This window comes from Cetorhinus maximus, chromosome 18, assembly GCF_964194155.1.
Source record: "Cetorhinus maximus chromosome 18, sCetMax3.hap1.1, whole genome shotgun sequence".
In the NCBI taxonomy this organism is placed as follows: Eukaryota; Metazoa; Chordata; class Chondrichthyes; order Lamniformes; family Cetorhinidae; genus Cetorhinus; species Cetorhinus maximus.
The window spans coordinates 779,080-805,790 of NC_135896.1; the positions used below are offsets into that span (position 1 = coordinate 779,080).

At 44.3% G+C, this 26,711-nt stretch overlaps 1 protein-coding gene across 3 annotated transcripts in view; it reads right to left on the minus strand.

Moving 5' to 3' along the window:
- pomt2 (protein-O-mannosyltransferase 2) overlaps positions 1-26,711 on the minus strand; it is a 120,414-nt gene that overhangs the window by 8,288 nt on the left and 85,415 nt on the right. For all 3 annotated transcript variants that reach the window (XM_078561921.1, XM_078561922.1, XM_078561923.1), the window contains 4 exons: positions 13,956-14,015; positions 9,626-9,731; positions 6,005-6,145; positions 90-201 (listed from right to left, as the gene is read on the minus strand). In XM_078561921.1, coding sequence (XP_078418047.1) covers positions 90-201; positions 6,005-6,145; positions 9,626-9,731; positions 13,956-14,015 — 419 coding nt within the window. The remainder of the gene's footprint in view (positions 1-89; positions 202-6,004; positions 6,146-9,625; positions 9,732-13,955; positions 14,016-26,711) is intronic.

Genomic DNA, 26,711 nt, shown 5'->3' on the forward strand with positions numbered 1-26,711 from the left:
GGGCAAAGAATACTGGCCCAGCCAGCGAAACCCACATCCTGTAAATGAATAAAAAAAGTCATACTTCTGATCTCAAAATTCTCACTCACCTGTGTACACAGACAAGGACAAGAAACATTATTCCAGCAGTGTAAACTCTCCGGGCTGCTTCAGAGCTTAAGAGAAGGTCAAAACTTTGCAGCAAGACATGCCAAGTGATTGCTGAAGATAGGACGAGAAAAAAGTTACCATTTGGTGGGAACTCATGCATTACAAAAATTGAATTTGGCATCCAAATGACTAAATAAGGAGTTGAAGAATAATAGTTGTTGAATCTGCCTCAAATAGACTTGCAGTTAATGGAGTGGAAAAACAAAGCTGAGAAGATGGTATTGTTTTAATGCACAACATAGGGAATAGCAAGTCAAGTTCTACTGCTGGGCAAGTCATTTATATGAGTACAAAGGTGTAAATGGTGTTAAGTCTTCTCTTTGACATAAATGTACCCATCATGTGACAGGAATTGGCAAAACAATAACGTGGGTTCTGAGAAAGAAAAATCACCTCAAGGGTTAAATTATAAAGGGAAGCAAGAACAGAAAAATAAGAACAAGCCTTGACACGTGAAATGACCTGAGATCAAAGGTTAGGCAAAGAGCAGATAAAAAGGATATAGGGCACGATAAACACAAACAGATGTTGTCTCATGGAATGAATAGTACATTGTTAGAAGAGATAAGGGATGATCAAGAAACTGTATGGGTAAGCAAAATCAATTAGCTAACCTACATATAATTATAGGAGAATAAAGGAGGGCAAGTTAATAAGATCACTGTGTAAATATGCTGGAGTTACATAATTGTACTGTATAATACTGCTTGTTGAACACTAACGTCGAGCAGATCTAGATGATCTTTCCCAATGGCCATTGTACATTTTAGCGCTTGAATAAAAGTACTCTTTCTCGTTGTAACCTGTGGTTGTTGATATTTTTCCTTGACAGTTCTTTATTAGAAAATACGACTATACACACACGCAATGTTAACAGGCAGACCATGTACGTATGTCTGATCTTGACTGCTGCTGCTGCAAACTGAGTTCAGAGTTATGAGACTACTACATCACATCCTGTCTGTGGTAGTGATGATAGCAGTTCAATAAAAAGGTTCTTAAAAAGGTACATCGCCATCATACCACTACATCCCCCTTTTTTCTAAACTAGGGGTCTACCTTTAAAAGAATCAAACTATTTACACAAATGCAAAAGTAAACACAGTGTCAGAATACACCATTATACAAAACAATAAACACAGAAGTCTCTGAAATGTATCAGCAGGTGGCTTATCCTTAGATTTAGTTGTGGTGACCTTGATTGAAGGCTGCTGTACAGTTTCAGAATGCTAGTTTACAGGTTCTCTGTTTGCGTTGCGTCATAGACCATGTTGTGTCCGCAATAGAATTACTCTGTTGCTGGTTGCGATATTTTTCTGATTTGGCATCTGTCTCATCGTCCTGCCATGCCATTTGGTGTTCATACTTGGGTACAATCTTGGTTCTGGAATATGCTGACGATTTCTGCTGAATTCCATGTGCCATCAGTTGGGTATTATACTTGAAATTTCTGTCCTACGTTGAGGTTGGGTAATTTGTTACCTGCATGCTGGTCATGGGCATCTTTAAATCGACAAGCAAGGAGAGATGAACTAATCTTGCACTCCTGGGAATATCGAGTGATGACTGGGGCAGTTTAAACATACTTGTCTGACGAACAGTGATTCGCATCAATTCCACAGTATGATGAAGTCTGCAAGTTCAGAATGGGTATACCTAGTCAGATCCAAGTGCGTCGCGTAGCCTGTCAGCTCATGATCTGTACTGCAGAGTTAGGTGGTCTTCTCCCAGTGTAAGCAGCGAGTTTCCAGTGGTGCTCCTTGTGGTCTGTGGTCCTCATCATTGTCTTGATAATACCATGATTGGTGACCAAGGACAGGTCCTTGCATGCCAGTAGGCCTCCGGTCACTGGACCTATGGTGTCGACACCATAAAATATCTGGGGTAACCAGGATGAGTTGTTGGAGTGACACTTGAGTCTAATTGATCCCAGGGACGGAATCTCTAAGCTGCTGTACGCAGTGAGTTTGGCAGTTGTTGGTTGCATTATCACTTGTCATGTCTTTGAGTATGTACATTACAATGTGCTCAGTGGAACGATGTTTGTACCTGCACCGGTATCCAGTTTTGCATACAGTTGTGGATGAGTTGTCATGAAGCAGCACCGAAGTAATCATCGATGTACCGGAGAAAGAGTTGTGGGAGGGGGCTGGAGTAGGACTGGAACAAGGAATGTTCCACATACCCCATAAAGAGACAGGCATAGCTGGGGCCCATGCGGGTACCCATAGCCACACGGGGGAAGACATGAGAACTTCAGGGGAATGCAAATGATTCCACAGCATTATCTGAAGAAGAGCAGGTGAGTGAGTCTGTAGAGAGATTGGGGAAACTAGGCTTGTAGTCTCTAGAGTTTCAAAGAGCGAGAGGTGATCTCATTGAAACCTAGAAAATACTTAAAGGAATAGACAGGGTAGATGCAGGTAAGATGTTTCCCCTGGCTGGGGAGTCTAGAACCAGGGGACACAATTTCAAAATAAGCCACTTAGGACTGAGATGAGGGGAAATTTCTTTACTCAGAGGGTTGTGAAGCTTTGGAATTCTCTTCCCCAGAGGCTGTGGAAGCTCAGTCATTGAGTATGTTTGAGGTAGAGATTGATAGGTTTCTGATTAACAATAATGTAAAGGGTTATGGGGATACTGTGGCTAAAAGGCATTGAAATGTTCGATCAGCCATGATCATATTGAATGGCAGAGCAGGCTCGGTGGGCTGAATGGCAGAGCAGGCTCGGTGGGCTGAATGGCAGAGCTGGCTCGGTGGGCTGAATGGCAGAGCAGGCTCGATGGGCTGAATGGCAGAGCTGGCTCGGTGGGCTGAATGGCAGAGCAGGTTCGGTGGGCTGAATGGCAGAGCAGGCTCGGTGGGCTGAATGGCAGAGCTGGCTCGATGGGCTGAATGGCAGAGCTGGCTCGATGGGCTGAATGGCAGAGCAGGCTCGATGGGCTGAATGGCAGAGCTGGCTCGGTGGGCTGAACGGCAGAGCAGGCTCGGTGGGCTGAACGGCAGAGCAGGCTCGGTGGGCTGAATGGCCTCCTCTTGTTCCTATGTTCTCCCCATTCACCTGACCAGAAGAATTTATCCCTCAACTAATATCACTAAAAAAAAATCATTGGCCATAATATATATGCTCAGTTTGGGCCATATCGTAGTCTTGATCCAAACATGGACATGGCATTGCACTTAGAGGACAGTGAATGGACAGATCAGAAAGAACAAATTAGGGAATGTTTGGAATAGACAGTCCAAGGGCATAGGTCAATGTTTGATGACATCAATAATTCTTGGAGGGAGCTGGACTGGCATGAAGCAAGAAACATAAACTGAGGTGCACAGGGTACTGACCAGTTTGCTGTTACAACTCTGGGACCAACCTTGTGAAGCAAAATGACCAATACAGTTCAATGGTACCAAAAGTTCCATTGTTTTTGTCTTGTGCACAGTTTTCCTTGCGTTCACCAGTGTTTTAATCTGTGCCCAAAACAGGATGAACATTGAGACAGCACACTAACTTGCTGCTCTGTGATATGTCATCAATACCTGCCATATGAACTTTACACAAAGACTCAAATGCTAACTTCAAACATATTCAAAGTCATTGAGGAAACCAAAATTGGTAGTTAGATACCTTTTGCATGGAGGCACTTGTTTAATACCCACACAAACAAAACAGACATTCACAGTGCCAGATGAGCTTGTGTCACCCAACCTGTGAGCATGGCCTCCCCAGACACTCCCCTTCCTGATTGGCAGACAGAAATTCCTTTGAATTTGAATGCTCAATTATGTATCACAATTTAATGGGACAGGCTGTAGTTAATGCCGTCTGGGTTGGTATAATTCTAATAAACTAACACCCGATTATAAGGGAGAGTGGGGCATAGTTTATGAGTTATTGCTTTAGCTGTGCTTGCAGAAAAGATCCAACCACTCAATACATGGCTTATAAACGTTACTGAAGTGAAACCAGGGGCTGGTTGATTTTATCTATGATCCTGTTGGTCCCTGTGGCATCATGAACCGAGGTAATGTTCAAAGATCTGCAGGAGATCCATCTTTTTAAAAAAAAATTCATTCACAGGATGTAGGTTTCGCTGGCTGGATCAGCATTTATTGCCCATCCATAGTTGCCCTTGAGAAGGTGGTGGTGAGCTGCCTTCTTGAACCGCTGCAGTCCATGTGGTGTAGGTACACCCACAGTGCTGTTAGAGAGGGAGTTCCAGGATTTTGACCCAGCAACAGTGAAGGAACGGCGATATATTTCCAAGTCAGGGTGGTGAGTTACTTGGATGGGAACCTCCAGTTGGTGGTGTTCCCATCTATCTGCTGCCCTTGTCCTTCTAGGTGGTAGTGGTCGTGGGTTTGGAAGGTGCTGTCTAAGGAGCCTTGGTGAATTCCTGCAGTGCATCTTGTAGCTGGTACACACTGCTGCTACTGTGCATCGGTGGTGGACTGAGTGAATGTTTGTGGATGTGGTGTCAATCAAGTGGGCTGCTTTGTCCTGGACAGTGTCCAGCTTCTTCAGTGTTGTGGGAGCTGCACTCATCCAGGCAAATGGGGAGTATTCCATCACACTCCTGACTTGTGCCTTGTAGATGGGGAACAAGCTTTGGGGAGTCAGGTGGTGAGTTGCTCGTCGCACGATTCCTAGCCTCTGACCTGCTCTTGTAGCCACGGTATTTATATGGTTAGTTCAGTTCAGTTTCTGGTCAATGGTAACCCCCAGGATGTTGATAGTGGGGGATTCAGTGATGGTAATGCCATTGAACATCAAGGGGCAATGGTTGGATTCTCTCTTGTTGGAGATGGTCATTACCTGACACTTGTGCAGTGCAAATGTTACTTGCCACTTGTCAGCCCAAGCCTGGATATTGTCCAGGTCTTGCTGCATTTGGGCATGGACTGCTTCAGTACCTAAGGAGTTGTGAATGGTGCTGAACATTGTGCAATCATCAGCGAACATCCCCACTTCTAACCTTATAATGGAATGAAGGTCATTGATGAAGCAGCTAAAGATGTTTGGGCCTAGGACACAACCCTGAGGAACTCCTGCAGTGATGTCCTGGAGCTGAGATGACTGACCTCTAATAGCCACAACCATCTTCCTTTGTGCTAGGTATGACTCCAGACAGCAGAGTTTTCCCCCCGATTCCCATTGACTCTAGTTGTGCTAGGGCTCCTTGATGCCACACTCAGTTAAATGCAGCCTTGATGTCAAGGGCAGTCACTCTCACCTCACCTCGGGAGTTCAGCTCTTTTGTCCATGTTTGAACCAAGGCTGTAATGAGGTCAGGAGCTGAGTGCCCTGGCGGAACCCAAACTGGCATCAGATAAACAGGTTATTGCTAAGCAAGTGCCGCTTGATAGCACTGTTGATGACCCCTTCCATTACTTTACTGATGATAGAGAGTAGATTGATGGGGCGGTAATTGGCCAGGTTGAATTTGTTCTGCTTTTTGAGTACACGACATACCTGGGCAATTTTACACAAAGCCAGCTAGGTGCCAGTGTTGTAGCTGTACTGGAACAGCTTGGCTAGGGGCATGGCAAGTTCTGGAGCACAAGTCTTCAGTACTATTGCCGGAATATTGTCAGGGCCCAGAGTTCCGGATGAGGGTAATTGCTCCATCCAGGTGTAATGCAAATACGAACAGCTGGAAACTAAAGCAGTGATGAGCTAGGAAGATAGCAGAAATTCAGGGGAGTATAAAAATAGTGTGTGTGCGCCAGAATGCTAGATGTTTAGATGTAGGGAAATATGTCCAACATGCATATGGTGTATTTTAATTTGCTGTTCTGAAGATCCTTGAAATCTCCCGGTTAAACCAGTAAAATGTTATAGAGATGGTTACACACCTGTCAACATGCAGCTGAAGAGCATTGCGGGGAAGTAATGATGATAATAGAGGATTCGGCCCATCAGGTAGAATGGTAAATAATGGAGCAACCACCCCAGCAGTATCTGCCTGGCTCCTCTCAGAATAATACAAGCACGCTCTGAATCAAAAAAATATCAGCATTAATGCACTGCTTTACCTTTTAAGAGTGTTGCGCAAACACACGATATGTTCAGCTCCCCACCCCAAATAACAACAACTCGCATTCATATAGGGCCTGCAATGTATAACAATGTCCCATGGTGCTTCACAAGAACAGTATCAAAAATCTGACACCAAGCCATGGAAAGAGAAATCAGGATTGATCAAACAGATAGGTATTATAGACGGAGAGGGGAGAGAGGTGAAGAGGTTAAGGGAGTAAATTTAAGATCTTAGAGCCTAGTTATAATAATCAGGATCCAGAATTATTTAAGCCATGACTGGCTAGCTATGAACAGCAAATAAGGCAAAAAAGTGAGCCTGTGCCAAGTTACAATTAAGCATCACAAACCCCCTGCTCCCACTAACCAGTGCCTGACCGGCAAAAAACAGCCACATTTGGGGAAAAAGAACTCAAGGAATTTCCTCTCCAAACCACGAAAGGCAAATAAAGCAGATTGTGGGAGATCAAATAATCCAATATATCTTCCACCTGCTTTTGACACGCAGTAATTTATATCATGGCCAGGAACTTAACCAATACCCCTCTGAGCACTGAAAACTTATTCAACATGCTAGCTAACAACTTGTTCCAGAATGAAATGAAAACCCAGACATCTAACCTAGTTTTTTTTTATTCATTCACGGGATGTGGGCTTCACTGGCTAGGCCAGCATTTATTACCCATCCCTAGTTGCCCTTGAGAAGGTGGTGGTGAACTGCCTACTTGAACCACTGCAGTCCCTGTTCTATCCTTATGCAACTTATATGCATGTCCAAACTGATCTACCACAAATAACCCATCCATACAGAGACAGTCTGGTCCCTTTCAACAAATTTCCCCAAAGTCTACATTCTCAAAAAAAAACATGTTTTGAAACCAATGGAGAGTATTAAGGGCTCTTAAGTTATAATGCAAGCGCAAGGAGGTCATAGATTTCTTTGCCACTAAGATAGCGATCATACAGATCAGCTGCTCCACCATTTCCTCCTCTTTCACCAGAGTATCCGGCCAAACTTTCACTATGTTTCCCCTGCCGAGCCCTGAACTAATTCATTTCTCGTTTCCCTCCTATCTCCCCTTTTGCCCTGTGAGCTCATTTTGATCATGACATCCAGATCCTTTACCCTTGATTCTATTCCCACTGCTGACCACCCAACTTCCCCCACCTGGTCCCCCATGTTAACCAATTTGTTAACAGTTCCCTCTCTTCAGATGTTGTCTCTTTCCCCTTCAAATCTGTTATCACCCCTCTTTTCAGGAAAATAATCCTTGACATTACCACCTTTGCAAACTATTGCCCTATCTCCAACCTCCCTTTCCTCTCCCAAGTCTTCAAAGGTGTTGCCTCTTTCCGAATCTGTTCCCATCTTTCCTGGGAATTCATGTTTGAATTTCTCCACTCAGGTTTACACCCCGGCCACAGCACTGAAACAGCTTGTATCAAAGTCATAAGTGACATCCCATGCAACTATGACAATGGTGTACTATATCTCCTCAACCAATTTGTAGCCTTTGACACAGTTGACCACACCATCCTCCTCCATCATCTCTTCACCGCTGTCCAGCTATGTGGGACTGCTCTCACCAGGTTCCATTCTTACATAGGAACACAGGACCAGGAGTAGGCCATTCGGCCCTTCGAGCCTGCTCCACCATTCAATATGATCATGGCTGATCTGGTTGAGGTCTCCACTCCACTTTGTTTGCCCCCCATAACCCTGGACCCTCTTATCTAACAAAAATCTAATTCAGCCTTGAATAAATTTAAAGATCCAGCCTTCACTACTTTGTGGGGCAGAGAATTCCACACTATAATGGCCCCCAGAAAAAAAATTCTCCTCATCTCCATCTTAAAAGGGAGACCTCTTCTTAAACTATGTCCCCAAGTTCTAGTTTCCCCCACAAGAGGAAATATCTTCCTGGTATCCACCCTATCCAGTCCCCTCAGGATCTTTTAATGTTTCAATAAGATCCCCTCTCATTCTTCTAAACTCCATTCAACCTTTCTTCATAAGATAAACCTCCTAATTGTAGTCAGAGTATCACTTGCAATGGCTTCTCTTCCTGCACCTTTGGTGTCCCTAAGGATCTATTCTAGGCACCCCTCCTATTCCTCATCTACATGTTGCCCCTTGGCAACATTATCCTATAGCACATTGTTAGTTTTCATGCATGCTGGTGACACCCAGTTCTACTTTACCACCACATCCCTCAACTCCACCACAGTTGCTAAATTATCAGACTGCTTACCTGACATCCAGTACTGAACAAGCAGAAATTTCCTCCAATTAAATATTGGAAATATTGTTTTAAGTCCCCACTCAAGTCCATTCCTTGGTTACCAACTCCATCCTCCCCTTGCAACAGTCTGAAATTAAGTCTGTTTGTTCAAAGCCTTGGTCTCCTATTTAATCAAGATGAGCTTCCGACCTCATATTCATGCCATTGCTAAGACCACCTATTTCGATTCCATAACATCAGCTGACTTCTCGCTGCCTCAGCTCATCTGCTGCTGAAACCTTCATTTAATGCTGTTGTTAACTCTAGATCTGAACTCTTCCAATGCACCCCTGGCTGATCTCCTATTTTCTCCCCTCCCTATACTTGACGTTATCCAAAACTTTGTTGTCTGTGTCCTTACTCATACCAAGTTCAGGTCCCCTGTCACCCTATTGCACTCGCTGACTTGTGTTGTCTCCCAGAGAAGCAATATCTCGATTTTAAAATTGTCACCCTTGTTTACAAATCCCTCCATGACCTCCCCAACCCCCCCAACTATGTCAATAATATCCTGGATATCTGTGCTCCTTTAAGTTTGGCCTCTTGTGCATCCCCAATTCTAAATGTTCCACCATTGATGGACGAATCTTCCGTTGCATTGGCTCCGGAAAGTTCTCTCTCCACCGCTTTACCTCATTTTCCTTTTAAGACTCTCCTTAAAATGTACTCCTAGGACCAAGCTTTTTGTCATTGAACCTAATATCTCCTTATATGATTCAGTGTCACTTTGCTTTATCTTGATCCTGTGAAGCGCCTTGGGACATTTTTTACTTTGAAAGATGCTATATCAAAATTGTGGTAGGTATCAATCTTGTGGCTGCTCACTGATCCTTTTCCATAATCTCTGCATCATCGCCTTGCAAGGGGAACAGGGAGCCCCCCTCCCACCTCGCCATGCCCGGGGAGCCCCCCCCACCCCGTGCCCAGGGTGCCCCCCTCCACCCTCCCCGTGCCTGGGGAGCCCCCCTCCCACCCCATCCCCGGGGAGCCCCCCTTTGCCCTCCCCCTGCCCAGGGTGCCCCCATCCCCGGGGAGCCCCCCTTCGCCCTCCCCGGGCTCAGGATGCCGCCCTCCCCGTGCCCGGGGAGCATCCTCAACATCGCTCCCCCCTCCGGAATACAATGTAATAAAACAGCAGTTTATTGGTTGACTGACCTCTGACACGTTGAGCTGGCCGATATCCTCGCTGCAAGTAGATGGCTGTGATGCTGAAGACAATAATGTAGAGAATGAGGCTGGACAGATTCAGCCACCAAATTACCTAAACAGGTGACAGCATAGTTAGACCAAATGCAAAGAATTCCTTAAATTTGACTGAATCAGAGCATCATCTTGAAACATTCACCAACGATGTGACAGATCAGGGATACTTCCAGGGACTGACATTACATCATCAAACAGCATCAAGGTAACTCGATAACAGCACCACATACATTTACCAATCCTCAGGGACATGGCTGTGGGAATGCTTAGGCTCCCCACACCCCAAAAGGTATGCAGCAGACTATGGATCTTGGACATGGGAGACAGCATCTCAAGCTGTATCCACCTTAAAAGTAACATTCGTACCGCACAAGCACCAGGCAATGACCATCTCCAACAAGAGAGAATCTAACCATCACCCCTTGACATTCAATGGCATTACCATCACTGAATCCCCCACTATCAACATTCTGGGGGTTACCATCGACCAGAAACTGAACTGGACTAGCCATGTAAATACTGTGGCTACAAGAGCAGGTCAGATCCTGGGAATTCTGCGATGAGTAACAGACCTCCTGATTCCCGAAAGCCTGTCCATCATCCACAAGGAGTCAGGAGTGTGATGGAGTACTTTCCACTTGTCTGGATGAGTGCAACCCAACAACACTCAAGAACCTTGACACCATCCAGGACAAAGCATGTTGCCCCACCACCACCTCAAACATACCCTCCCTCCTCCACCATGCAGTGGCAGAAATGTGTACCAAGACTCCTTCAACAGCACCTTCCAAATCCACAACTTCTAACAACTAGAAGGGCAAGGCAGCAGATGCATGTGAACACCCCATTTGCAAGCTCCCCTCACACCATCCCGATTTGGAACTATAATCGCCATTCGTTCACTGCCGCAGAGTCAAAATCCTGGAACTCCCTCCCTAACAGCACTGTGGCTGTACCTACACCACACGGACTGCAGCAGTTCAAGAAGGCAGCTCACCACCAACTTCTCTAAAGGCAATTAGGGATGAGCTACAAATGCTGACCTTGCCAAGAATGTTCAAATCCCATGAAAGAACACAAAAAAACTTCAGCACAGCATCTGACCAAAGTCGATACCAGGGAGCCTTGACAGGAGATCAAATGGAGTCCAAGGGAAACCTCTATCTGGGGGGCATGCCTGACACAAAGAAAAAATAGTCAGTCATTAAAGACCAACCACAGCACCAGAGCATCACTGCAGGAGTTCCCCAAACCAACCATCTTCAGGGGTGCCTTTTAAAAGGAGGTGGTTCTGGTGCAGTCAAGATACATTTTCATGAGCAGAAAGGTATGGCAAGCAAAGCCAGAGCCCCCTGATGACCAAAGAGATAGAGAACAAAATAAACAGAAAAAAAGGGTGTGTATAATGGATACCAGGTAGATAATACAAGTTAGAACCACGCTGAATATGATGTTCAGAGGGGGAGTGAAAAGGAAAGAAAAGCAAAGGAGGGTATGAGAAGAGACTGGCAGCTGAAGGTCTTCTAAATGCATTTAAATAATAAAAAATACAAAAAGGAGGGGTAGGCCAAACAGAGATCTAAACAAGGAGGCAGAGGTATTGCTTAATAATAACGGAATAATACAAACAGAAAATGCTGGAAATACTCAGCAGGCCTGACAGCATATCTGGAGAAAGCAATCTGCAACCTTTCATTAGAACTGGGAACAGCTAGAAATGTAGTAGGTTTTCAGCAACTGAAAGGAGGGTGGAAAGAAGATCAAAAGGGAAGGTCTGTGATAGAGTAGAGGACAGGAGAGATTAAATTACAAAAGGTTTCATGGTGCAAGGTCAAAGTGAGTGGCAATGGGACAAGTAAAGAAACAAAAAGTGTGTCACTCACAGCACCACCCCCGCATCATTTGCTCAAAACCTTTTCCATCTCTAACTGATCTCAGTTTTGATGAAAGATCATAGGCCCTGAAACGTTAACTGTTTCTCTCTCAACAGATGCTGTTGGACTGGCTGAGTAATTCTAACATTTTCCAATTTTCTTTCAGATTTCCAGCATCCACAATAATTGAGGAGGCTGCTAAAAAACAACATATGGGATCATTGCCTATATCATTAGAGATGCAGAGTATAAAAGCAAGGAAGCTACAGTAAATCATTATAAATCACTTGTTAGGTCCCAGCTGGAATATTCTGTTCAATCCTGGACACCACACTTAAGGAAGGATGATGAGGCCTTGAAGAGGGTGCAATGGTGATTTACTAGAATACCAGGGAAGAGGGACTTCAGCTACATAGAGATAGAAGAAACTAGCATTGTTCTCCTTAAAACACAGAAGGCTAAGAGGAAATCTAATGGAAGCGTTCAAAATCATGAAGGGTTTGATGCAGTAAATAAGAGGCTGTTGCTTCCAGTTGCATAAGGATCAGTAACTAGAGGTCATAGATTTAAGTAATTTGCAAAAGGATCAGGTGGCATGAAACTACAGTATATTGTTTTAAACACAGCAATTTGCTGTGATCTGGAATGCACTGTTTCAATAGTATTCAGTATTAGATTCAATAGTGACTTCCAAAGAGACTTTGATTAATATTTGAAGTGGAAGAAATTTGCAGGGCTATGGGGAAAGGACATGGAAGTGGGACTAATTGGATAGCTGCCAAAGAACTGGCACAGGCAGGTGGCTTCCTTCTCTGCTGTATTATTTTATAAAGTTGACAGTCTGCAAAGCAATATCTTGCTGGATAGCTATCTAACAGTGCTTGGTTTATTGGGAGGGGCCATTAAAGGATTAAGCAGTTAGCCTGATACTGCATTCCTGTGTAAACTGGTTAACCGGTAGTGGGGAAAATTCTAGAGTCCATTATAAAAGATTTAATAGCTGAGCACTTGGAAAACAGTGGCAGAATCGGACAGAGTCAGCATGGATTTATGAAAGGGAAATCATGCTTGACAAATCTACTGGAATTTTTCGAGGATGTAACTAGTAGAGTTGATGAGGGGGAGCCAGTGGATGTGGTTTATTTGGACTTTCAGAAGGCTTTCGACAAAGTCCCACATAAGAGATTGGTGTGTAAAATTAAAGTGCATGGGATTGGGGGTAGTGCATTGAGATGGATAGAAAACTGGTTGGCAGACAGGAAACAAAGAGTAGGAATAAACGTGTCTTTTTCCGAATGGCAGGCAGTGACTAGTGGGGTACTGCAGGGATCGGTGCTGGGACCCCAGTTATTCACAATATATATTAATGATTTAGCTGAAGGAATTAAACGTAATATCTCGAAATTTGCAGATGACACAAAGCTGGGTGGGAGGGTGAGCTGTGAGGAGGATGCAGAGATGCTTCAGTTTGATTTGGACAGGCTAAGTGAGTGAGCAAATGCATGGCAGATGCAGTATAATGTGGATAAATGTGAGGTTATCCATTTTGGTAGCAAAAACAGGAAGGCAGATTATCTGAATAGCTATAAATTGAGAGAGGGGAATGTGCAATAAGACCTGGGTGTCCTTGTACACCAGTCGCTGAAGGTAAGCATGCAGGTACAGCAGGCAGTAAAGAAGGCAAATGGTATGTTGGCCTTCATATCCAGAGGATTCGAGTACAGGAACAGGGATGTCTTGCTGCAATTGTACAGGGTCTTGGTGAGACCACACTTGGAATATTGTATGCAGCTTTGGTCTCCTTATCTGAGGAAGGATGTACTTGCTATAGAGGGAGTGCAGCGAAGGTTTACCCGACTGATTCCTGGGATGGCGGGACTGACATATGAGGAGAGATTGAGGCGATTAGGATTATATTCACTGGAGTTCAGAAGAATGAGGGGGGGGATCTTATAGAAACCTATAAAATTCTAGCAGGACTAGACAGGTTAGATGCAGGAAGGATGTTCCCGATGGTGGGTCGAGTCCAGAACCAGGGGTCACCGTCTGAGGATATGGGGTAGACCATTTAGGACTAAGATGAGGAGAAATTTCTTCACCCAGAGAGTGGTGAGCCTGTGGAATTCGCTACCACAGAAAGTAGTTGAGGCCAAAACATTGTATGTTTTGAAGAAGGAGTTAGATACAGCTCTTGGGGCGAAAGGGATCAAAGGGTATGGGGAGAAAGCGGGAGCAGGCTATTGAGTTGGATGATCAGCCATGATCATAATGAATGGTGAAGCAGGCTTGAAGGGCCGAATGGCCTACTCCTGCTCCTAGTTTCTAACCTTCAACACAGGCCTTTTCTGCAGTGTGTTTGCTAGTAATTAGACAATGTTTTATTTCATAGTTTGTTGTTCAGTACTTACAGGGTTTCCCAATAAGTAAACTCGATATTCGGTCTCATTTGTCCCGGAGAAACGAAGACCCTGTGAAAGCAAGATACAAAGCTTTATGACAACAATCACATTGCATAGGCTGTTCAATTCAGAAAAATATGATATGATATAATTTGAAATTAAGGGAGGGAATGGCAATTTACAGTTCAAATTGTGTAGAAGTATAGAGCCCTTCAAGGTGAAGAAAAACAGGCCATTAGAAGATGCTACGCATGTAAACAAGGCCATGAAAAGGCAAACTGAATTTTTGGTCTTTTATAGGCAAAGAGATGTCGAACTTCCTTGAGAATCTAGTTAGCTATCAGCTGGAGTACTGTGTGCAAGTTCCAAACTTTAATTTCCCATTTTTCCTCTCCTGTACTGAGAAGCCCAAATGTGATTTGCTGAGTTTTTTTGTTTGTTCACAGAATGTGGGCATCGCTGGCAAAGCCCAGCATTTATTCACCATCCTAACTGTCCTTGAGAAGGTGGTGGTGAGTCATCTTCTTGAACCGCTGCAGTCCATGTGGTGTAGGAACAGCCACAGTGCTGTTAGGGAGAGAGGTCCAGGATTTTGACCCTGCAATGGTAAAGGATGGCAATATAAGTACAAATGAGGATAGTGCGTGACCTGGAGGGGAATTTGTGGTGTCCCTACCTATCTGCTGCCCTTGTCCCTCTGGGTGGTAGAGATTGTGGATTTGGAAGGTGCAATTTGTGAGGCTTGGCGAGTTGTTGCAGTGAAACTTGCAGATGGTATTCATTGCTGCCACTGTGCATCGGTGGTGGATGGAGTGAATGTATAAGTTGGTGAATGGGGTGCCAATCAAGCAGGCTGCTTGTCCTGGGTGGTGTCGGAACTGCACTCATCCAGGCAAGTCCATCACACTCCTGACTTGTGCCTTGTAGATGGTGGACAGGCTTTGGGGAGTCAGGTGGTCAGTTATATGTCATAGAATTGACAGCCTTTAATCTGTTCATGTAGCACTATTTATATGGCTGGTCCAGTTCAGTTCCTGATCAATGATATCCCCCAGGCTCAGCGATGATAATGCAATAGGATGGCAAATGGAGATAGTTACGATTCTCTTTTGTTGGAGATGATCATTGCCTAACACGAATGCTACTTGCCACTTATGACTCCAAGCCTGAATGTTGTCCAGTTCTTGCTGCACTGGCACTGGACTGCTTCAGCATCTGAGTAGTAGTAAATGGGACTGATCACTTTAATCATTAATGAACACTTCCACTTCTGACCTCATGGAGGGAAGGTCATTGTTGAAGCAGCTGAAGATGGTTGGGCCTAGGACACTGCCCTGAGGAATTCCTGCAATGTCCTAACGGTAAGATGATTGGCCTCCAACAACCACAATCATTTTTCTTTTGCTCAGTATGGCTCCAGCCAGTGGAGAGTCTTCCCCCTGATTCCGACTGACTTCAATTTTACTCCCTGATGTTACACCCGGTCAAATGCAGCCTTGACGTCAAGGGAAGTTGCTCTCAACTCACCTCTGGAATTCAGCTCATTTGTCCATACTTGTCCTCATTACAGCCTTGGTTCAAACATGGACAAAAGAGCTGAACACCTGAGGTGAAATCAGAGTGACTCCTTGACATCAAAGCAGCATTTGACAGAGTGTGGCATCAAAGTGCCCTAGCAAAACTGGAGTCTGAGAATCAGGGGAAAAAGTCTCCACTGGTTGGAGTCATACCTAGCACAAAGGAAGATGGTTGTGGTTGTTGGAGGTCAGTCATCTCAGCTCCAAGGCTTCACTGCAAGAGTTCCTCAGGGTAGTGTCCTCAGCCCAACCATCTTCAGCTGCTTCATCATCATCACCTTCCTTCCAACACAAGGTCAGAAGTGGGGATGTTCACTGATGATTGCACAATGTTCAGCACCTTTCACGACTCCTCGGATACTGAAGCAGTCCATGTCCAAATACAGCAAGACCAGGACAATATCCAGGCTTGGGCTGAAAAGTGGCAAATAACATTCGCGTCACACAAATGTCAGGCAATGACCATCTCCAACAGGAGAGAATCCAACCATTACCCCTTGACGTTCATTACCATCACTGAATCCCCCGCTATCAACAACCTGGGAGGGGTTACCATTGACCAGAAGCTGAATTGGACTAGCCATATTAATACTGTGGCCACATGAGCAGGTCAGAGGCTGGGAATCGTGCGAAGAGTAACCCACCTCCTGACTCCCCTAAGCCTGTCCACCATTTGCAAGGCACAAGTCAGGGGTGTGATGGAATACTCCCCACAAGGCCTGGATGAGTGCAGCCCCCACAACACTCAAGAAGCTTGACACCATCCAGGACAAAGTAGCCTGCTTGATTGGCACCACATCCACAAACGTTCACTGCCTCCACCACCAATGCACAGTAGCAACAGTGTGTACCATCTACAAGATGCACTGCAGGAATTCACCAAGGCTCCTTCGACAGCGTCTTCCAAACTCCCGACCACTACCATCTAGAAGGACAAGGGCAGCAGATAGATGGAAACACCACCACCTATAAGTTTCCCTCCAAGTCACTCACCATCCTGACTTGGAAATATATTGCTGTTCCTTCACTGTCGCAGGGTCAAAATCCTGGAACTTCCTTCCTAACAGCACTGTGGGTGTACCCACACCACATGGACTGCAGCGGTTCAAGAAGGCAGCTCACCACCACCTTCTCAAGAGCAAATGAGGATTTAAAAAAATTTGGACCAAGGCTGTAATACAGTATGCAGCTGAGTGGCCCTGGTGGGATACAAACTAAACATCAATGAGCAGGTTATCGTTGAGTAGGTGTCACTTGATAGGACTGTCAACGACATCTGCCATCACTTCACTGATGATTGAGAGCAGACTGATGGGGTAGTCATTGGCTGGATTGGATTTGTCCTTTTTGTGGACAGGATATAATGGGGCAATTTTCCACATGGAAAGATGCCAGTGTTGCAACTGTACTGGAATATCTTGGCTAGGGCACGGCTGGTTCTGGAGCAAAAGTCTTCAGTCTTACAGCCAGAACGCTGTCAGGGCCAAACAGCTTTTGCTGTATCCAGTGCCTTCAGGTGTTTCTTCATATCACACAGAGTGAATTGTCTGAAGACTGACATCTATGATAGTGGGGACCTCTGGAGAAGGTTGAGACGGATTATCCACTCAGCATTTCTGGCTGAAGGCATCTGCAAATGCTTCAGCCCTGTCTCATGCAATGACGTGCTGGGCTTCTCCATCATTGAGGATGGGGATAGGGATGTTTGTGGAGTTGTTTAATTCTCCACCACCATTCACAACTGGATATGGTAAAACTACAGAGCTTTCATCTGATCCATTGGCGGGATTGCTTACCCTTTTCTATCACAGGTTGCTTCTGCTGTTTAGCACGCATATGGCCATCTCGTAGATGGCTGTGAATGAAGGAAAGCTATCGGAGATAACTCAAAAGAAGCAAAACGTGCAAAAAGTAAATGAAACTGTTCTACAGGAAAACGTTCGCAGAGCTGAACTGGAAGATTTGAAACCCAAGATTCAAGCTGAGTCAAAGAGATGATGCACTGACACCCAGTGAGTTAGCAAGAGATCAACAAGAAAATAAACAGTTGAAAGAACAGTTTATTGTCTTTCAAGGTCAAATACACAAGGAATGTGAGACAATTCAGCAATATGAAGACATGACCACTATCTTAAACAGCAGAAGAAACTCAAGGAAATTTTGCTTAATTACAGGAAAACAAGATGAAGCAAGTGAGCTTCACAAAGAAAAAGGAAACCTGTTGGCAGGCCTTCACATGCTACAAGAATCCCTCAAGTCAAAGTTTATTCCTCTGGAACCTTCCAAGGAGCAGAAAAATTAATTTAATGTCAGTCTGAACAAACTGAAGAACCAGATGGTAGAGCAGACTCAGCAATGTTCAATATTCCAGGAAGAAGCCGAGAGCCACAAGAAACAGATTGAAGAGCTGAAGAAGCAGTTGAATAGAAAAGAGGAGGCATTGAAAGGAAAAGCCATAGAACTTTCCAAACTGCGAGCGGACAATAAAACCATGAGTATAACAATTACAGAACTAAAAGAGGTTAAGGCTTCACCAGAGACAAACCTGGCCAACAGTGAGTCCCAAATGAAGGAAAAGGACAAAGTTCTGTTGCAGACAGATAACGGAAACACAGAAACGAGATCAGAAAATGTAGACCCGACACTGAAACACAAGGCACTAGAAGAAGAAACTGAGCTGAATAAAAAGATTTTTAAGCTTGCAAAAGGATTTGAATATAAGACAGCAAACAAGTGTTTGGCTGAAGTTGTGAAACAAGTAGAAATGAAGGTTCCATTTGTGAAACATATACGTCCAGCAAGAACATGGCGGACACCACGGAAAAAGAAAATTCGAGTTCACTCTAGGAATGAACAGAGTGCATATTTCCTGTGGAAGGAACAGGACAAACTCAGTGACTGAAAAAAGTAGACAGGTTGTTGGTCAAGAGAAATGCAACTTGAAGGAGTCCAAAAAGCAAATCAAAAGGAGATAGCCAAGTATCAGAAACACAGTACTACTACTTCTCCTCCAAACGTGACAGACCCAGATGTGGAAGAACTGTCAAGCCGCGAGACTGTCTGAATTTATAAAGTCAGAGACTCGGGATGGGGGAGCAGGGATAGCAAGTAAAGATTATATTACAAATAGTTATACTCCATTGGAAAGGAAAGGTTTCTTCTGGAGACGAAAGGGGGATGTTGTATGATATTGTATGTGCCTGCATGCCATTGTAATATAAAGGTGCTCAGCAGAGCAAGGGTTTATGTAGGACTGGAAAATAGCACTGCCCACAGTATGATGCATCGAGTCACATGGTACCAGGCTGAGAACACAGTCCAGGGAGAACACTCGAAGCAGACTGCCTGCTTGGCAACAGCACCATGCATGGCAGTAACCTGGGATCTGCATATAGTTAAAGACTACCAATAAAGGGTTCATGTTTAAACATACAATTCTCAAGGTATCAGCATTGAGACATCTGAAGAACCCATATTACAACAGGTGCTTCAGGACTCGGCTTGGTCAGTAGCAGTTCTACTAAGCCACTACTGGTGATGGATATTGAATTCTTTCAATAAAGATTGAAAGTTAATTAAACGTTATATTTAGGCCAGTTCCACAGGAGCCATCAGATACTGGGTTCAATAAGAACATAAGAAATAGGAGCAGGGGTAGGCCATTTACCCTTCAAGCCCACTCTGCCATTCAATGAATGAGATCATGGCTGATCTTCTACTTCAACACCATTTTCCTGCACTATCCTGTATCCCTTAAATGTTTCTGATATGTAGAAATCTATCGATCTCATTAAATACTCAACGACTGAGCCACCACAGAATTCTTGGGCCGGGAACTCCAAAGATTCACCACCATCTGAGTGAAAACATTCCTCCTCATCTCAGTCCTAAATGGCTTGCCCCTTATTTCGAGACTGCATCCCTTGGTTCTAGCCACTGTCCCAGACAGAGGAAACATTCTTTCTGCATCTACCCTGTAAGAATTTTGAACATTTGAATTAGATCACCTCTCATTCTTCTAAACTCCAGAGAATAAATGCCCGATCTATTTAATCTTTCCTCATAGGACAATCCCTCGACCCCAGGAATTAGTCTGGTGAACCTTTGTTGCACTCCATCTATGGCAAGTATATGTTTTCCTTAGCAACCAAAACCATACACAATACTCCAGGTGCAGTCTCACTAAGGCTCTATATAATTGCAGCAAGACATCTTTACTCCTATACTCAAATCCTCTTGAAATAAAGGCCAATGTACCATTTGCCTTCTTAATTGCTTGCTGTACATGCATGTTAGCTTTCAGTGACTCATGGACAAGGACACCCAAGTCCCTTTGAAGTTCAACACTTCCCAGCCCTTCACCATTTAAGAAATACTCTGTATTTCTGTTTTCCGACCAAAGTGGATAACCTCACATTTCTCCACATTTTATTGCCTCTGCCAAATTTTTTCCCACTCACTTGCCTCTCCAAATCCCTTTGAAGCTTGTTTGCATCCTCCTCGCAACTCACTTCCAGCTAGTTTTGTGTCATGTGCAAATTTGGAAATATTACATTTAATTCCCACATCCAAACGATTGATATCGATTGTGAATAGCTGGGTCTAATCACCAAACCTTGCAGCACCCCACTAGTCGCAACCTGCCTACTCTGTTTTCTGCCAGTGAACCAGTTCTCAATCCATGCCAGTATATTCCCTCTAATCCCATGCGCTCTAATTTTGTTCACTAACCTCTCGTGTGGGACCTAATCAAAAGCCTTCTGAAAATCTAAATTTACCACATCCACCAGTTCACCCTGATCAACTCTGGTAGAAACATCCTCAAAGAACTCCAACAGGTTCGTTAAACATGATTTCCGTTTCATAAGTCCATTTTGACTTTGTCCAATCCTACCATTATTTTCTAAGTCTCCTGTTATTACAGACTTTAGCATTTTCCCTACTACTGATGTTAGGCTAACAGACCTGTAATTCCAAGCTTTCTGTACTGTACTGGAGAGGAGAGGTCGTTGGGAGTCTGAAAATAGCGCGTGGAGAGGCAGTTGAGAGATTGAAAACAGCGCAAGGAAACAAATACAGAAAATGCTGGAAAAGCTCAGCAGGTCTAACAGCATCCGCAGATTGAAAAAAAAGAGTTAATGTTTTAAGTCCTTATGACTCTTCAAGGGTCAAAAGGACTCGAAATGTTAACTGTTTTTTTTCCCTCCACAGATGCTGTTAGACTTGCTGAGTTTTTCCAGCATTTTCTGTTTTTGTTCACGAAAACAAATAGTGACATCACAGAAAAGAAGCAATTTGATTGGCTGGAGAAGCTAGCTGTTTAGTGAGTATCTCAGAATCACAGAAATGTTATGATGCAGGAGACGGCCATTTGGCCCATCGTGTCTGCACAGGCTCTCCAAATGAGCATTATGACTCATTCTCCAGCCTTTTCCCCATGACCCTGTACATTTCATCATCTAATGCCCTCTTGAATGCCTCGACCACACTTCCAGGCAGTGCATTCCAGACCTGAACCACTTGATGTGTGAAAAAGTTTTTTCTCACATCACATTTTCTTCTTTTGCAAATCACTTTAAAAGCTGTGCCCTCTCATTCTCTATGCTTTTGGCAAGTATCTAGTGAACGGTTAAGGTTTATTCTGTTCCTAGGGTTTAAAATAGTATAGGCACTGTACTTTTGTCAATTGATTGGCCGGTAAGTGCTTCGTGTTAGGGACAGTGTATTAATAACCAGCTTAGGACACAGGAGTTAAGGTAGACCAATAAATAAAATAGAACTAAAACTTTAATATTTAATTTTAAACATCTAAAATACACACCTGGTACCAACAATTAATAAGCACAATACATTGTAGCATACATAGGAATTACTCTAGGTTAATTAAGAAAGTAATTAAATTAAATTAACTAAATAACGTAAGTCACAATGGCAGGGCAGGTGTTATGTTGCAGCTGTGGAATGTGGATGCTTTTGGATGCCAAGGCAATCCAGGGCAAACACATCCACAGAAAGCATAAGCAGCTTGAAGAACTCTAGGTCAGGATTATTGATCTGGAAGCCAAAATGCAGACACTGCGCAACATAAGGGAGGGGGAGAAATACCTGGGCACTTTGTCCAGAAGACAGTCACACCTCTTAGAATAGGGTCATCTATTTTGGCCAGCAATGAAGGACATGAGGATGTGGCTGAGAGTGAGGCAGGTAAAGGGACTGAACAGGCAGTAGTAGAGGAGCCCCAGACTTTGCAATTGTCAAACAGATTTGAAGTGCTCACAACCTGTGTGGACAAAGGCAAGGCCTACAAGTAGGATGAGCAGGCTGGTCATGGCACCATGGTACAGGACGCTGTTCAAGCCAGGGGAGCAAACAAGAATGTAGTGGTAGTAGGGGACAGTACGGTGAGGGGGATTGGCACTGTTCTCTGCAGCAAAGAGCAAGAGTCCAGGCAGCTATGGTGCCTGCCGGGTGCCAGGGTTTGGGACATCAACTCAGGGCTGAGGAGGAATTTGCAGTGGGAGGGGGAGGATCCAGTCGTCGTGATCCATGGTAGAACAAGGGAAGAGGTTCTGCATAGTCAGTGTGAGTAGCTAAGTGCCAAATTAAGCAGAACTTCAAGTGTAATAATCTCTAGATAATTACCTGAGCCACATGCAAATTGGCATAAAGCAAATAAGATTAGAGAGATGAATGCGTGGCTCAAAGGCTGGTTTGGGAGGAGTGGGTTCCGGTTTGTGGGGCACTGGCATGGTCTACACCTGAACCACGCTGGGATGAGTATTCTTGTGAATCGCATAACTAAGGAAGTAGAAAGCGTTTTAAACTAAATCCTGGTGGCAAGGAATCAAATGTGGGAAGACGTGGTAAGTTAAAGAGTAGAGGCAAAGTATAAACATAGGTATTAATTTGAGAAACAATAAACAGACCATGACTGGAAGGGGCAAAGAGTACAAGTTAAAGAGTAAATCAACAGATAAGGCTAGAGGTTACAAAATATTAAATGGACAAAACTTAAGGCTCTGTATCTGAATGCACTTAGCATTCAAAACAAAACAGATGAACTAACAGTGCAAATAGAGGTAAATAAGTAGGATCTAATAATCATAAAAGAGACACGGCTACAGGATGGAGTAGATTGGGACTTGAACATTGAAGGGTATGAGACTTTCAGGGAGGATAGGAAGTTAGGAAAAGGTGGAGGGGTAGCTCTGTTAATTAAAGACAACATTAACACAATAGATAGGGACGGCCTAAGTGCAGGGAACCAGGATTATAGAAGCGGTTTGGATAGAGATGAGGAATCATGAAGGCAAGAAGTCACTTGTGAGAGTGGTAAAAAAGCCCCCTAACAGTAATCGCATGAAAGGGCAGGGTATCAAAAGGGGAAATAGTGGGATAAAAACAAAATACTGCAAATGCTGGGAATCTAAAATAAAAACAGAAAATGCTGGAAAAAACGCAGCAGGTCTCACAGCACCAATGGAGAGAGAAACAGAGTTAACGTTTCGAGTCCATATGACTCTTCTTCACAAATAGTGGGAGCTCGTCAGAAAGGTGGTCATCATGGGGGATTTTAATCTACATATAGACTGGAACAACCAGATGGGCAAGGTTGCACAGATGAAGAATTCATAGTGTTTTAGGGATAATTTCTTAGATCAGCACTTTCTGGAGCCAACCGGGGAGCAGGCTACACGAGACCTGGTAATGTGCAATGAGACAGGATGAATTAATGATCTCAGTGAAGGCGCCCCTAGATAGCAGTGATCATAATATGATTGAATTTTACATTTAGTTTGAGGAAGGGAAGAATAGGTCTAACACTAGTATTTTAAACTCAAAGGAGGGCAAATACGAATGCATGAAAGCAGAACTAGCGAAAGTGAACTGTCGATTTAAGTTAAGGGATAGGTCAATAGAGATCCAGGGGCAGACATTTAAGGGGATATTTCAGAATACACAGAATAGATACAAAACAAAAACAGAATTACCTGGAAAAACTCAGCAGGTCTGGCAGCATCGGCGGAGAAGAAAAGAGTTGACGTTTCGAGTCCTCATGACCCTTCAGCAGAACTGAGTATAGTTAGGAGAGGGGTGAAATATAAGCTGGTATAAGACTGGGGGGGTGGGGGGAGAGAAGTTGGGGGGTGGGCGTGGTTGTAGGGACAAGCAAGCAGTGATAGGAGCAGATAATCAAAAGATGTCACAGACAAAAGGAACAAAGAGGTGTTGAAGGTGGTGATATTATCTAAGAAAATGCGCTAATTAAGAATGGATGGCAGGACACTCAAGGTACAGCTCTAGTGGGGGTGGGGTGGAAAGGCTGACAAGGTATTACAGTTGTAGATTTAAAAATAATGGAAATAGGTGGGAAAAGAAAAATCTATATAAATTATTGAAAAAAAACAAAAGGGAGGGGGAAGAAACGGGGTGGGGATGGGGGGAGGGAGTTTAAGATCTAAAGTTGTTGAATTCAATATTCAGCCCGGAAGGCTGTAAAGTGCCTAGTCGGAAGATGAGGTGCTGTTCCTCCAGTTTGTGTTGGGCTTCACTGGAACAATGCAGCAAGCCAAGGACATACATGTGGGCAAGAGAGCAGGGTGGAGTGTTAAAATGGCAAGCGACAGGGAGGTTTGGGTCTTTCTTGCAGACAGACCGCAGGTGCTCTGCAAAGCGGTCGCCCAGTTTGCGTTTAGTCTCTCCAATATAGAGGAGACCGCATTGGGAGCAACGAATGCAGTAGGCTAAGTTAGGGGAAATGCAAGTGAAATGCTGCTTCACTTGAAAGGAGTGTTTGGGCCCTAGGACGGTGAGGAGAGAGGAAGTGAAGGGGCAGGTGTTGCATCTTTTGCATTTGCATGGGGAGGTGCCGTAGGTGGGGGTTGAGGAGTAGGGGGTGATGGAGGAGTGGACCAGGGTGTCCCGGAGGGAACGATCCCTACGGAATGCCGCCAGGGAGGGTGAAGGGAAGATGTGTTTGGTGGTGGCATCATGCTGGAATTGGCGGAAATGGCGGAGGATGATCCTTTGAATGCAGAGGCTGGTGGGGTGATAAGTGAGGACAAGGGGGACCCTATCATGTTTCTGGGAGGAAGGAAAAGGCGTGAGGGCAGATGCGCGGGAGATGGGCCGGACACGGTTGAGGGCCCTGTCAACAACCGTGGGTAGAAAACTTCGGTTAAGGAAGAAGGAGGACATGTCAGAGGAGCTGTTTTTGAAGGTAGCGTCGTCAGAACAGATGCGACCGAGGCGAAGGAACTGAGAGAATGGGATGGAGTCCGTACAGGAAGCGGGGTGTGAGGAGCTGTAGTCGAGGTAGCTGTGGGAGTCGGTAGGCTTGTAATGGATATTGGTGGACAGTCTATCATCAGAAATTGAGACAGAGAGGTCAAGGAAGGGAAGGGAAGTGTCAGAGATGGACCATGTGGGAGGGGTGGAGATTGGAAGCAAAATTAATAAATTTTTCCAGGTCCAGACGAGAGCATGAAGCAGCACCAAAGTAATCATTGATGTACCGGAGAAAGAGTTGTGGGAGGGGACCAGAGTAGGACTGGAACAAGGAATGTTCCACATACCCCATAAAGAGACAGGCATAGCTGGGGCCCATGCGGGTATCCATAGCCACACCTTTTATTTGGAGGAAGTGAGAGGAGTTAAAGGAGAAATTGTTCAGTGTAAGAACAAGTTCAGCCAGACGGAGGAGAGTAGTGGTGGATGGGGATTGTTCAGGCCTCTGTTCAAGGAAGAAGCTAAGGGCCCTCAGACCATCCTGGTGGGGGATGGAGGTGTAGAGGGATTGGGCGTCCATGGTGAAGAGGAAGTGGTTGGGGGCAGGGAACTGGAAATTGTTGATGTGACGTAAGGTGTCAGAGGAATTACGGATGTAGGTGGGAAGGGACTGGACAAGGGGAGAGAGAAAGGAGTCAAGATAACGAGAAATGAGTTCCGTGGGGCATGAACAGGCTGACCCGATCGGTCTGCCGGGACAATTCTGTTTGTGGATTTTGGGTTGGAGGTAGAAGCAGGCTGTCCGAGGTTGGGCGACTATCAGGTTGGAAGCTGTGGGAGGAAGATCTCCAGAGGAGATGAGGTCAGTGACAGTCCTGGAAACAATGGCTTGATGTTCAGTGGTGGGGTCATGGTCCAGGGAGAGGTAGGAGGAAGTGTCTGCGAGTTGACGCTCAGCCTCCGCGAAGTCCGCGAGCCTCCTAATAGATACACCCCAACAAGAAAGAAAAATCCCACAGGGAGGATCTACCTTCTGTGGTTAACTAAAAAAATTAAAGATAGTGTCAAATTTAAAGAAAAAGCATATAATTCTGCAAAGATGGGTGGCTGGTCATAAGATTTGGACAGAATATAAAAAAAACAGCAAGGAATGACTAGAAGATTAGTAAGGAAGGAAAAATTTGTACAAGAGAAAGCTAGCTAGAAATATAAAGATGGGTAGTAAGAAGTTCTATAGATATTTTAAAAAAAGAGTTAACAAAGTGAGTGTTGGTTCTATCGAAAGCAAGTCTGGGAATTATTAATGGAAAATAAGGAGTTGGCAGATTAATTGAATGGGTATTTTGCATTGGTATTCAGTATAAAGGATACAAATACCATCCCAGAAATAGCTGTAAATCAGGAATTGGAAGGGAGTGAGGAGCTCAAGAAAATTAGAATCATCAGGAAAGAGGTACTCAGCAAATTGTTGGAACTGCGGGCTACCAAGTCCCCAGGTCCTGATGGATTTCATCCTCGGGTCTTAGAAGTGGCTAGTGAGATAGTTGATGCATTGTTTTAATTTTCCAAAATTCCCTAGATTCCAGGAAGGCTTCATTAGATTGGAAAATAGCTAATTTAACTCCTTTATTCAAAAAGGAGAGACAGAAAGCAGGAAACTATAGGCCAGTTAGTTTAACATCTGTCATGCAGAAGATGTTAGAAGCTAATATTAAAGATGTTATAACAGGGCACTTAGATAAATTCAAGTAAATCAGACAGAGCCAACATGGCTTTGTGAAGGGGAAATCATGTTTAACTAATTTATTGGAGTTCTCTGAGTAACATGTGCAGTGGATGAAGGGGAACTGATGGATGTGCTGTACTTAGATTTTCAGAAGGCATTTGACAGGTGCCTCATCAAAGGTTATTGCAAAAAAATAAAAGCTCATGGCGTAGGGGGTAACATATTGGCATGGAT